Raw genomic sequence first — 14014 nt, 5'->3', positions numbered from 1 at the left:
AAACCCAATTTTTGTTTCAGGGTGATGAGTCACTGATCCGATCATTTAAAAGTAAACAAAACAAAATTGCATATTAGTACCTTCTACTTTAGGCTTAGTCTCATTTTAGTTCTCAAATTTCAAAACGTATTAATCCAATACTTAAACTTTCAAAATGTGTCAGTTTAGTTTCTGCCTTTAACAGCCCATCAGTTATTTCTGTCACTTAATGATATGTGTGATTTAAAATTTTTGAAAATGTCAAAACTACTCTTCAACACTATTCATCATCTTCTTCCTCAAGAATCAAGATTAAGCAAAGCAACATATTGGTTCTTGACAAATTGCTTTTCTCTATTGGCTTCTAAAAGAGTTGGGCATTTGGATGGTTGATAAAAAAAATTAGATGACACCCAAAGAGAACTCTCATCCTTTCACATGCCACTTAACGATGGTTAATGGTTTTGTATTACAAATTGGCATGTGTTGGAAGTTTACGTACTGGATTGGCATGTTTTAATGTTTGAGGACTAAAGTGAGATTAAGCCCAAATTACAGGATACTAATATACAATTTTCCCTGAAAAACTCTCCACTATTCTATACCACCTAGAAAATTAAAAGACTTATTTTTTCCTTTCTCATTTTTCTTCTTTTATTTTTACGTGTGTGCATGCTGCAGCTTTGTACCCTGTAAATGGAAGCGCTCTCTCGCTAGTTTATATACTAAATTGTTGCAATAATTTATTTATTTTAGTTATTAATGACAAAATTATATTATTTTATTACTATAATTATTGATCATGTATTGGGCTGAACTGAACCTCATAAGTCTTTTTTATTGATCATGTATTCACAGGTTTTTCCTCACTCCGATGTCATCAAGTCATTTGAAAGAAACGGCCCAAGACAGCCTAGAGGTCTTGTGGACTCTAAGCCCATAACCTGGCAATTGCTTGCTTCTGTAAAAAAGAATATTAAAAAATAAAAAAAAAAGGAAATAGTTATTATAAATGGGTTATGAAATGATAATTTTAGTTTTATCCATTCGATATGGTATCCAATTAATCAATCATCCAAGTGGGTAGCGAAATTTGAACCAATTCGGGTCATTCAAACAATGTACCAAATCAACAAAAGAATCGAAGATATCAAAATTGTCTAAAGATATGATTTAGGTTGCCTTTGGCCTTTGATTACACTTTTTCACATTTCCAACATGATGCAAATAACATTAATGCCCTCATTGTTGTCATCTATTTAACAATAATAATAACATTTTATATTGAAATATCGGTAATATGATTTTGAATGCATGGTTGAGATAAATTGAGTTATCATTTGAGGCCATTTTGATGGTGTAGATCGTTGGCATGTTTTAATTTGTACATCACTTTAATTGATTATGCGAGATTGGTTGAAGTCTCGGTATATTGCATGGATGGCCAAGATTAATAGAAGCCATGCTAAATGGTATCCAATTAATGAATTTGATCCAACATTCCAACCACCGGGTTCCATATGCTAGAATATACAATCTTTTGTATTTATTAATCCAAATTAGATATCGCTTAAAATTGATTTCTTCCTTTTCTTTTCGCTTTTGCTTTCAAAGCTAGCAGAAAAATAATATATAAGGACAACTAGGTCACTTCATGTTCACCAATTAACACGGCTAGGGGCTTTGATAATTACAGAGGGCGAAATGTGGAAGAAATTGATTAGGGGATTAAATGTCACCCCGGCCCCAAGGTAACAGACTAACAGTTGGAGTGTCTCAGTAATTACCCAGAGTTCTAAAATATCGTGTATATATACCGCTACGAGCAAATCGCTGTTCTTCATCTACCTAAAACCAGATACACAAAATCAGGTCTGCACAATTGCAAAGAGAGAGAGATGGGTTGGAAGATTGTCGTCGTGTCAGTAATCCTACTTCTGAATGCGGCATCAACTTCTTCTCAGAGTTCGGCGAAGCCTGGTTGCCAAGAAAAATGTGGGGATGTGAACATCCCGTATCCCTTTGGAGTTGGAAATAATGATTCAGACTGTTTCAGAGACTCACATTTCCGCTTTGTTTGTAACACTTCATATGGCCATCCAGTGCTTCTTGATTCCCATGGAGGAAATATACCCTTCCGGAATATATCGTTAGAAGGCCAAACCACCGTCCACATCCCGATTGCTATGGACTGTTACAATCAAAGTGGTAGAACCTATGACGGGTTCCAAGAAATAGATATCAAGCTGGCAAAGCAATTCAGCTTCTCGAGCACCCGAACCAAATTCACGGCGATCGGTTGCGACACCCTCGCCTACATGTCGAGTTCATCATCATCAGGTCATTCTTTTACGAGCGGCTGCATCTCATTTTGTTCGACCAACGAAGTTCTGATTAATGGCTCCTGTTCCGGCATTGGATGCTGCCAGACTTCCATTCCAAATGATCTGCATACCTTTATCGTCAGACTCTCCAGCTTTTACAACCACACCTACTCGTTGGACTTCAATCCCTGCAGCCACGCCTTCCTGGCTGACCAAGATTGGTTTAATTTCTCTTCATCCGACGTCAGAGATCTCCGCAGTAGACTTCCAGTCCATTATGACGGAGCTACTGTAACTCCAGTGGTGCTGGACTGGGTAATCCCCGACGACAACTGCACCTATGCAATAAAGAATCGGACGAGCTACGCATGTGGAGACAACACCTATTGCTCCGATTCCTCCAACCCCACCGGCGGCTATAATTGTCACTGTAAGCAAGGTTACTGGGGGAACCCTTATCTACCCCAAGGATGCCAAGGTGATGATGGCGACCTCTCTTAATAATTTGTTGTTTTCACAATTCATTTCACCCTACTGAGAATTAATAACTTCCATTCATGGCTGGTTTTGCATGTAGACATTGATGAATGCAAGGAAGACAATAACTGCACACATGTGTGCACAAATACAGTGGGAAGTTACAAATGTTCGTGCCCCAAGGGGACTCACGGAGACGGCTTCAAGGGAGGATCTGGTACTGCTTGCATTAAAAACCAAAGCCGAGTGATTGAGATTGCTTTAGGTAATATTAATTATATTTTTCCAGTTCCATTTATAATTTATCTTATAATTAAACAAACCGATCAAATTTATTTAATAAAATCCCGCTGTAAGCCTGTGACCACGTTGAAGCCAAAAATGTTTGTTCTTAAGTGAGCAAGTTGACTTGACCAAAAATGTGTGTTCTCAAGTCTCCAATATGAATCTGGATTTCCTCCTCACATACCAATGAATCACCTCTTATTAATAAAATAAAAATTTTATTTAAAAAAAGATGACAAAGACGGGGAAAAGGATAACCATGCTTGTCCAGCCACGCATATAGAACACCAGTTGTTGTAGTAGGGTTGATCAGCAATGTGTTGTGGCTGGATTATTTATATGCGCGGCTGGATGAGCTTGATCAGCAATGTGTTGTGGCCAGATGATCCGAACTCCAAAAAGGACCCAGCCTGCTGGCCAAAAACAATAACACTCGCCTAGGTATAGAGAGCACCACTTCACCCACCAAACCCTTACACACCAAAAAATGTCAAAAAAGAAGCAAACAATTAATTAAACAAAAACAAGCTCCCAGGACCAATACAAGCCAAACTAGCGACATCCCAAACCGCAATAACAACTACAAGACCTTGCCACCTCTACCCCTTCCTCTTGCACTCTTAGCACCCTGATTTCATTTTCTTAATTAAAACATCTACATAAACGTCCAAGAGACTTATCTAACTGTAGCCTGCTGGCACTCTTCCAATCTTGTACGCATTCACATCTTCTTCCACTTCCAGCTCGCTATTGCACTCCGGTTGCTCTTAACCAAGAACTTTTCCAAACGGTTGAGATTCACCTTCTTTTTCTGCTTCCAAGAACAATCAGATTTCCTTCCCACTACTTTCTAGTTTCTACCCACACTCTATCCACTATGAATTGTAGCCACACATCGCCATCTTGAATTGTGAATGTGGGTAAAAAAACTGGGTAAGAAATCTGGGATTCCTTTCTTACAGTCTCTTAGCCAATCAAAAAGAAGGGACCTAGTGAGCTTACTTATTTGAATATTCTCTCTCTACTCTTATCTACTAAACTTGTTGTAGTAGGGTCTACCAGAGGTCCAACCACCCTCATATCAGGATACGAAGAGCCCCCCTTCTCTCCCACCCTCAAACCCCTAGAAGAGCCAAGTCTTCAGGCCCACCCGAGCCAGCCCTAAGTAAATTCCTCTTTGTCCAACACCCAAGACTCTTTCTACTGTATATGACTTTTTTAACAAGACTCAGGTATGTATCAACCTCTCTAAATTTTGGTGCAACCTATCCTGGGCCTTTAATCTAGTAGGCCCCAATATTTCTTTTAATCTGTCCCAAATTTTGGTGCAACCAACCAAGCTCAAGCTTGAACCTTATATTGTCTTGGCAAGTCGAGCTCGAATAGTTAGCTATTCAGTTCAGCTTGGCTCAAATCCACCTCTACTCCCAAATACCCATAATCCTTTGTAAAATATCAATAAATTATATTTTTTTATATGATTGTTTCAGGGTGGGGAAAATTTGAGGATTTCCCATCCCCAATGGGGAATGGGTGCCTCACCCCAAACCCGCCCCACCACTGGGGTCAAGGCAGGGATGGAGTAGTGTCTTGACTTATGGGGGCAAGGTACAATGAAAGGTGCCCCATCCCATGCATCGCACAAGCCCCCGCTAGTATGTTTTTAAAGGGGTCAATCTTATTTTCTACATATTTTACATACTAGTAAATGTGTATGTGCATTTGCACGTGGCAGTATCTTTAAGACAACTATTTATAATTCATGGACAGTTTCTAAACGGTTATAACTTATAAGTGGGTAGTTTCTGAACAGTTATGAGCGGGTAGTTTCTGATGTGAGAGTAAAAGCCATATATGCCCTCTTTATGCCAGTTGTGTGCTTAGACAAAAAGGGTAGAAAACATCCAAGAATATTCTAGAAAAAGGGGAATTCGCTCATTATAGGTAGTATAGATTTTCATCCATGTTTGTATTTTTATTATTTGATTGTGATGTCATAGGTTCAACTATTTGATCTGTTGGAAAAATAAAATGACTTGTTGACTTACCACTTTGGAGGGAAAATGTTTCTATTTTGAAATTGTTTGTTTTTTAATTGAAACACATGGTTAGGGGTATCAATGGGACCAGATTTGGTTTTGACCCGGTCCGAATCAAAATCAATTTGAATGACAATCCAATAAGGCATATTGAATTGGACCAGTGCTGACTTAATGGTCCAAAGTGTTTATTGGATTGGATTGGATCTAGTCCATCTGTAATGGATTTATATTGAATTTGGTCAAATTGAACCAGCAATATCTAGTCCACTGACAGAAGATATATAATTGGAGTACGGGTGTCAAAGGACCAAATTTGGGTTTGGGTTAGACCCAATCTAAAATACACCCAGTTTAAACAGATTCAACAGTCCAAACATTGAATTGGGCCAGTCCATAACGATCCAAAGTATTCATCAGATTGGATTATACTGATCCATTTGTAATAGATTCATAGTGGACCAAATTGGATTGGATCAATATGCGGCCCTACACACGGCCAATCAATAGGCCCCTCTTTGTTGGTCTAGATTGTCATTTAAAAAAGCTCCACGCTTGACCTGAATTCCTATACATAAATTAAATAATATTATAATTTTACTTATCTATAAATTGGTTTGTTTATATGCAGTTGGAGGATCCTGCGTGTTGTTGTTCGTTATCATTGGTGTTACATGGAGCTGCTGGGTTTTTCAAAAACGTAAACTCAAACAGAAATTCTTCCAAGAAAATGGAGGTGTATTTTTAAATCAATTACTTGCTTTGCATGGAGACGATAGAGAGAGAAAGTTAAGGATATTTACTTCAGAGGAACTTATGAAAGGAACTAACAATTACAATGAGAGCCGAATCGTTGGTAAAGGAGGTTATGGCACGGTTTACAAAGGGACATTACCAGACGGGAGAGATATTGCCATTAAAATATCCAAAGAGACAAACAAGATCCAAGTTAAAGAATTCATAAATGAGATTGTCATTCTTGCTCGTCTCAATCACGAAAATGTGGTGAAGCTATTAGGCTGTTGTTTAGAAACCCCAGTTCCAATTTTAGTTTATGAGTTTATTACAAGGGGGACCTTGTTTCACCGAATCCATGGCGATGGGAGACAAAAGTTTGTGCTCTCATGGGAGGATCGATTAAGAATAGTGGCAGAAACTGCAGGAGCACTTGCATATCTGCATTCAGCAGGTGATCCGCCAATCATTCATGGAGATGTCAAGTCTATGAACATACTCTTAGATGATAAATTCACTGCAAAAGTATCAGATTTTGGTGCTTCAAGATTGGTCCCCCTGAATCAAATGCAGTTATCTACGCTTGTACAAGGAACTTTTGGGTACATAGATCCAGAATATATGCAAACAAGGCAGTTAACTGACAAGAGTGATGTTTATAGCTTTGGTGCAGTTCTTGTGGAGCTATTAACAGGAAAGAAGATTTATTCTGATGATAGGCCTGAAGAACGAAAAAATATGGCGAAGTATTTTGTTTTGTCAATGAAACAAAACCGTCTCTTTGATGTCCTAGAAGATGAAGTGATGCATGGAGGAAATCATACACAACTTCAAGGAGTTGCTGATCTTGCAGAACAATGCCTACGATTGAACGGGGAAGAGAGACCAACAATGAAAGAAGTTGCTGTGGAGTTAGACTACTTACGAGGACGTGGAGTTGGTAAGCACTCATGGGTGAAAGAGAACTATGATGAAGAATCTGTGCATTTGTTGGTTGAATCTTCTTTGGACTCTCAAATTGAAAGTTCTACTAGGGGAGTTGACAGCTTAAAGAGTCAAGTTATATTATCCCTAGATGGTGCGAGATAATTTGCTATAGTAGTTTGGATCTACTACACCATCGTTTTCCTCAATTTTCTCCTATACTTCCATTCAATCTGATATATATAGGTGTCTCCTTACACGTGTGTAAATATTCATTCATGTGAAACACACATGTCATGACACATGATCTGCAACACAGTAAATGGAAGCATATATAGAAGAATAGTGTATGAAAAAGGTGAGTGCAGGAGAAGTGTAATGTTAGTGTTGTGTTTTTCCTTATTGTTATCTTCTTATGTTGTTCTTCTTTTCAGTTCAGTGTCAGTGTTAGTGTTAGTGTTAGGAAATAAAGTAAGCGCAGGAGAAGAGTAGTGTGTTAGTGTTGTGTTTTCCCTTATTGTTATCTTTGTCGTTCTTCTTTTCAGTTCAGTGTCAGTGTTAGTGTTAGTGTTGTGTTTTTCCTTATTGTTATCTTTTTATGTTGTTCTTTTTAGTTCTTGTTTAGTTTTATGTCATTAGTGATCACTTTTTATGTCCAACCATATTGTGTTTCCAACAATAAATATATCTCAATTTTTAATATTAGTGATTATTTAAAGGAATGTTTTAAGAAGCAATCTTGAAATTCAACAACTTTTCCCAGTAGGCTCAGTTTGGAAGGAGTATCAACACAAATATAGGTATGTTTGGAAGGAGTACGAATACAAATAAAGGGGGCCTACTTGTAATTATGTAAGAAAGTTCAGGGGAGGTGATTACAATCACCAAACTTCAGGGAAGGTTTCAACAATTTTCCCTTATTTTAATTTTATTTTCGTTATAAGAATCCAAAGTCATTTTCAGCTCATATATATATATTACTTTAAGAGTTTTGTTTCATTTACAAATTTGATAATCCAATGGATTTGCACTATGCATTAATATTCTAAATCCTATGGACAAGATTAATCTTTTCAAATCTTATACATAAAATTTGGATATAAGTATATTTGACCTTCCAACCAATTTTTGAACACCTATTGTTAGGCTTTTTACAGTGAGATTGATGTGTGATTAAGAGGTTATACATGTTGGTCTCACATAACTGCTGTATTGGTTAACATCTCATTGTGTGTAATGGGACAAATATCTTTTTTCCCTAAAAGTGAGAGACCAAGAGGGTAAAAAGTGCCCCATAAATTATTCCAACCTATATTCAAAAGAAAAAAATGAAAAATAACTTTTCAGAATTCAATTGTGTATAATGTATCCAACATATATAGTCAGGCTTACAAGATCTTGAGCCGACTATTTTCTTGGTTTACTTCGAGTTCAAAAACTAATCAAACACATAATAAGATTCAAACTCAATTACCACCAAACTTGATTAAAGCTAGCTAGATTTGATTACACCCCTTTTAATGATCCCTTGTGCAAATATTGGTCATCACAAGCTATCTTGAATTTCATGATCACTTGGATCAACTTCAAACACTTGTTACTATATATGTTCATGATCCCAATCAAGCGAAGGCAAGAACAAATCTCAAGTCTTGAATAGAACCAGCTATGACTGAGCCAATAGAGTTGATGTGAAGTTATGGATTATTGCAATACATGTGAATTTATAGATTGTAGCTTGGTTGTTGAAGTGGAGGGAGATGGACTACTCAAAGCTGTTGGATAGGGCAGCTCAGCCCTAAAATCCGACGATTAGCCAAAGGGAGGTTTCTTTCCATCTTCCCCTTCAAGTTTGAGGCCATAAGGATTGTGAAGGAATGCCTATTTTGGGTGAATGGTTTTAGAAGTTGTTCCTGAAGCGGTGGTCTACAGGGGTTGAGAAGGTAGAGCAATTTATTAGTTTTCAGCAATTGAGCAATTTAATACTTCTTCTTTGATGTGAGGCTTCAAGCCACTAATTGCAGTGAAATGTGTCTCTCAGTCAGAAGGTGAAAGTGTAGTTTTTGGAATGAATGCAAGCATCTTGGGTCTTGTTGTTTTTGGAATCCAACCACATTTAATTTGTCCCAATGCGATATTATGGATATTTAACCAATTCATAGCATCGATCAATTGTATGTGTGTGTGCCCATCCTTTTTTTAGTGACCGCATGTATCCTTCTTTGATCAATCTTTGTTATGTGGCAGTGAGGTGTGCAACACTATTGAGGTAGTGGATCACAAAGAGACATAAGGACTTACTGTTTCTCTTCCTATACAACAAGCGAACAGGCTCTGTTGAGAATAGGCAAGGGTTCATCTGATCACAATTTAACAATTGGTAGAGTTTTTCCTTTTCATGTTCTGCCTGTAAAATGCTCTGCCACTCCACACGTGCATTCAGGGACTACATAAAGAATGTAGAGCACAACAAACGAGCAGAATCTCATACAAGAAAAAGTCGGATAATAATATTCAAATAAAAGAGAAGCAAATACACTATAACTAAAAATAATTATGCATATCACTAATAATAAACACGCGAAGATACAAACATAATAAGCACACAATATATCACTTAAACCATACACGTACTCGACTTCACTTAGAATTACACACAATACTCATAGGGGTGAGCCCCTATTTATACATGACCTAATCTTTTTACATTAAATACAAAAATATAGCAAAATTATTCCAGACGGAGGGAGGTGTGAGCAGGAATGGCCCACAAGTTGGCACGGCACAGCCTGCACTTTGCATAGGCCGCAAGCAGGTTGTGTTGTGCCAGTCCAGCATGGCCCATTTTATAGCTCTATCTATTAGGAAGTAACTCTTCTTTCTCATTTAATGCCTATTACAAAAAAGACACAAAAATCCATTCTTTTTGTTCATAAGTATATTATAAAATAAGTTAATGGCAAAAATGTTATTTAACATTCTCATTTAATGTTTGTTAGGGAAAATACATAAAAATCCCTCTTTTTGTTCAATAGTTGGAAAACAAACCATGGTAGTTGCTGAAACCCCACAGAAGTTTTTGGTTGTTGCTTAAACCTCTCTTGAAGTTTGTTAATTGCAATCACCTCCCCTAAACTTCTTGACATAGTTGCAAGTCACCCCCCTTTGTAAAATACTCTAACAAGAGGCATTAAAATGTCCAAAATACCTATGTAATTATTATTAAATTTTCTTAATGAATAAATTTAAAATGGGATGATTTTTATTAATACTTTTATCATTTATAATGACATTTTGTTAATAATCATATCATTTCTCAAAAAAATGAATTTGTTAATAATTATAATTAATTAAATATAATTACAATTAAATAATAATAATTTTTCTTATGAAAATTAAAAACTAAAAAGTAATTCTTTTAAATGGAAGTTTATTATTTAGCCTATAATAATCTACCATTGAATATCAAATGGGTTATAAATTACAATTAAATAGAACTTAATTTTTATTATGAAATAAATAATAATCATATTTAAGTTAATTGTATTTTGACTGAATTTAAATTTATTATCTATTATATTTAATGTAAATCTAATGGATATGAATCAAAATTAAATTGAAATGGAATAGATATAATTGTAATAAAACTTAGGAAATTTAGGAAATTTAATGGAGTATTTGAGAGGAAAGAGAATTAGCGGGTATTCCATAGCACAGATGAGAAATTGGGTGGTGTTTTTATCCCTTCACTATTCTAGAACAAGAATTTTATTTCTTACTCAACGAAAATAATAGAGGCATTTGGCAATTTATTCTTCAAGGACAAATATTTGTTCTACAGAAACAAAAACAACATTTAGATAATGAAAATATTTCTTTATAGTCATAACAAAATCTTTATTTGGTTGAACACTCGGCCTTAAAGCATCATGGCTTCCAGCCCATATGATTATAGTGATTAAAGCATGGGAATCATAGAGTTTAAAATTTAAAGATGATTGATCCTCATTCTGCCTCTAGGATCTCATATGTGATAAACTGAAAACATATTTTTGAATACTAGCTACTAGCTAGTTTATTCGGTTCCACGTTTAGACACCGAAGCAGAACCCTAAATTTCAATTGATACAACAAACTAACCCCACATTTCCTGATATTCAACAAAAAAATAGAAAATAATATAAAGGAATGAACTCAGATCATATCAAATGAAGATCATCCATAGGTAGAGAAGAGAGGGTTGTTGAAGGTTTGGGAGAAATAAATGAAATCCTATTAAAGATGTGTTCTGGTCGCTCGCTATCCAGTTCTTGACGCAACAAGAATGTTCAACCCTCTTTTGTGTTGTGCAATAGCATTCTTTGAGGTCGAATGAATGAGAAATCCTGTTCTAGAGCTTGAGTTTACCATTTTGTGTGAAATTATAAAAGTGCCCCTTCTCTCACGTGGGAATGCCGCATATATGTTCATTATTAGATATAGATGTTGTGGGAATCACGCATTCTTACAGAACTTATTTTTTGAGAGTATCCATTTGTCACTCCCAAAGAATTCATTCTTTGGGTGCTATTCTCATGCAGGAATGGCTGGTTTCTTTTGTTTTCTTTGTTTTTTTTTGCCAGATACGTTTTTGTTCTACAAGAATATTGGGAACAATAAAAACACTTTCTCGGAACGTTGCCAAATGGGGCATTAGTGTAATTTAGAAGTCATTTGCAACTGAAGAGTGAAGATAGAGGAGTACTTAAAAAACAGAAATAAGAATTAAAAATAGGGCAAATTAAAAATAGGGCAAATTTAGAAGTCATTTGCAAATGAGATCCCCCTTTCCTCTTCATCCTCCTCCTAATCTCCCCTTCTCTTAAGGTGGCTTACACCTCCTTGTGTTCAGGAGGCTTATGCCTGTTGTGTTCTGAACTACGCCTCATACCTTCTAGGTAGTGGAATGCCTCGCGTCACTCCTCCACATTTTAAAACATTGATATCAATTTCTTGAATCCTTTTAGCAATCCATTCTTTTCTCTCTTCGATTCTTCCAAATTCCTCTTTGTTCCACTCCTTTTAGCAATCCTTTTAGAATCTATATCCTTTTCATCTGAATTCCACTTGACCTTCTTCCCACCACTATTGTACTTTCTTTAAAAATTCAGGATGAAGTAGCCACATGTTCTCAAACTAAAACAAACAAGGTCCTTCTCCTAATTTCTCTTGTGAAATTCTAATTGCACAATGATTCGAAGTTGGTCTAGGAAGTGCCCTTACTACCATTCCTCTCCAAGTAGTCTCCTAATCTACAGAGAATAGGAATCTGTCTAGTTTACAACATAGGGGTTTTTCTTGAAAGTTGGACCAAGTGAAACTAGCTTGTAGCATGGGGAGCTCTCTTAGCTCAAAGGACTCCACAAGTAGGTTGAATTTCTTCATGCTAGAGGTGATCCTATGGCTAAGATTAGTTCTTTCACTCACAAATCTAATGACATTAAAATCGCCCCCCAAACACCAAGGACCAATCCAAAGACCCTTTATGGCTGCTAGTTCTTCCCAAAACTCTTCCCTTTCCCTATATGAATTTGGACCATAAACATTAGTTAAATCCCATTATAACCCACCCTCTTTCCTCCTAAACTTCACTGTGGCCGTAAAGTTGTCAATCAATTCTTCAGTGCACTCTATCTTTTCATTCTTCCAAATTGTTAGGATGCCTCCTAAGGCTCCCCACAACTGTGCAAAAGCCCAACTTAAGCCTCTGGCTGACAACGCACTTCTTACCCTTCTTCTATCCACCTCTTCCAACTTTGTTTCTTGAATTAGTACAACATTTGACTTCTCTTTCCTAAAAACTTCCTTAACCACCCTTCTTTTTCTTTGACTCCCCAACCCCCTAACATTCTAATTGATGATCTTCATGGGAAAAATCAAATGCTGAGACCCTGAGGTTTTTCTTAACCTAAACCATTTTCCTTTCTTTGCTAAAAAAAAAAACATTTTCCTTTCCTAATCACCCATAATCTGATTTTCCTTCCTAAAAACTATTCCCCTTATCTCTAAACTCTGTTCTACCAATCAAAACCTAAGACCCTCCAGCAATTTTCACCATTGCCAACACTCTTCTGCCACCGCTAACCAGTGTTCATCTCATATAGTCTTGCAGTGCAAGCCATAGAGATTGACAGAGTTACCAGCGTTCATTCTCCATCCCTTTCTTCAACATTTTCTAGGGCTGTAAATGCTGAATGCATCTTTGAATGATCATGAGTTTTAATTTCTAGGGATGCAAATGCTGAAATGCATCTTCAACTGCTGTCTATTATTGAGTTGCCAGTTGAGGTTGTTCCTAGGCTGGCCTAAACTACTGCCGCTTGCCTGCTATTTGCAAAACTCATTAAGGCAAAATAGGTAAGTCTGCTTTTCCTTCTTCACTTGATGACTTGGAAGATTTTTGAAGGATTAAAAGGGTAGCCGAAATTGTTTTTTCTTGCTCTTTAACTTGAATTGAATCAAATTCGAACTGGATATCCATTAACCTTATTGAATCGAATTTGAATAGGGCAACTAGAGTATTTAACAAATTCAAATACAATGAATTTCTTGTCGAATCAAAATTGGATATACCCCCATCCAATTTCGACCTGATCACTTTGCATCCCTATTGGTTGAGCCCCTGGACCTGGATCCCTCTACTGGCCCACTCCCTATGCATTCCTTCCTGCTCCTTCCTTGGCAAGGGATTCAGCAAGGTCATAGTTCATCTAACTGAGACATTTGACCTAGTCACAAATCACTTTGCTTCTCATATGCAGTTTAGAAGTGCCCATGGACAATCAACTCTTTGACATTATCCGGCTAATGACCACTCTGAAATAACTTTAGAGCAGCATTATTTTATCAGCAACAAAAAAAAATCAATTTATTAATAATAGAAAATAGGAATTATACATCTAACAGTAGCATTTTCCCACTCATCTCTGCACATTCCACCTACGCCAGATGACACTGGATTTCCAAAAGATATGGCATTGCTACATTCTTTTAGGCAGATTTTGGGGCATGAAATAGTTATAACCATCTTCTTAGAGTCAGCACCTAGTAGTCCTGTCCGTGTTATCTATTTGCAATGCCAGACTCAACCTTACCTTCTTTTATAAATAAAACAGATAACCCTCTTCAACATTTCTTGCTTCCTTCTCTCCTCTTCCTTTCTTAATTGACACCTATACTTGGTATGCAATTTTTCATAAAGAAATTCAAGAG

At 36.6% G+C, this 14014-nt stretch overlaps 1 protein-coding gene across 1 annotated transcript; it reads left to right on the top strand.

Annotated features, from left to right (window-relative positions):
• The first annotated feature begins 1750 nt into the window (after positions 1-1750).
• On the top strand, positions 1751-7415 carry LOC148851919 (putative wall-associated receptor kinase-like 16). Its single transcript, XM_088947177.1, has 3 exons — positions 1751-2781; positions 2881-3045; positions 5736-7415. The coding sequence occupies exons 1-3, from the start codon at positions 1878-1880 to the stop codon at positions 6926-6928; spliced, it is 2262 nt and encodes a 753-aa protein (XP_088803303.1). The 5' UTR covers positions 1751-1877; the 3' UTR covers positions 6929-7415.
• The last annotated feature ends 6599 nt before the right edge of the window (positions 7416-14014 follow it).

This window comes from Nelumbo lutea, chromosome 5 (assembly GCF_056320005.1).
Source record: "Nelumbo lutea isolate HS-2025 chromosome 5, American lotus-T2T, whole genome shotgun sequence".
Lineage (NCBI taxonomy): Eukaryota > Viridiplantae > Streptophyta > Magnoliopsida > Proteales > Nelumbonaceae > Nelumbo > Nelumbo lutea.
The sequence above is the reverse complement of the archived record's forward strand: the minus strand, read 5'-3'. Positions and strand labels throughout refer to the sequence as shown.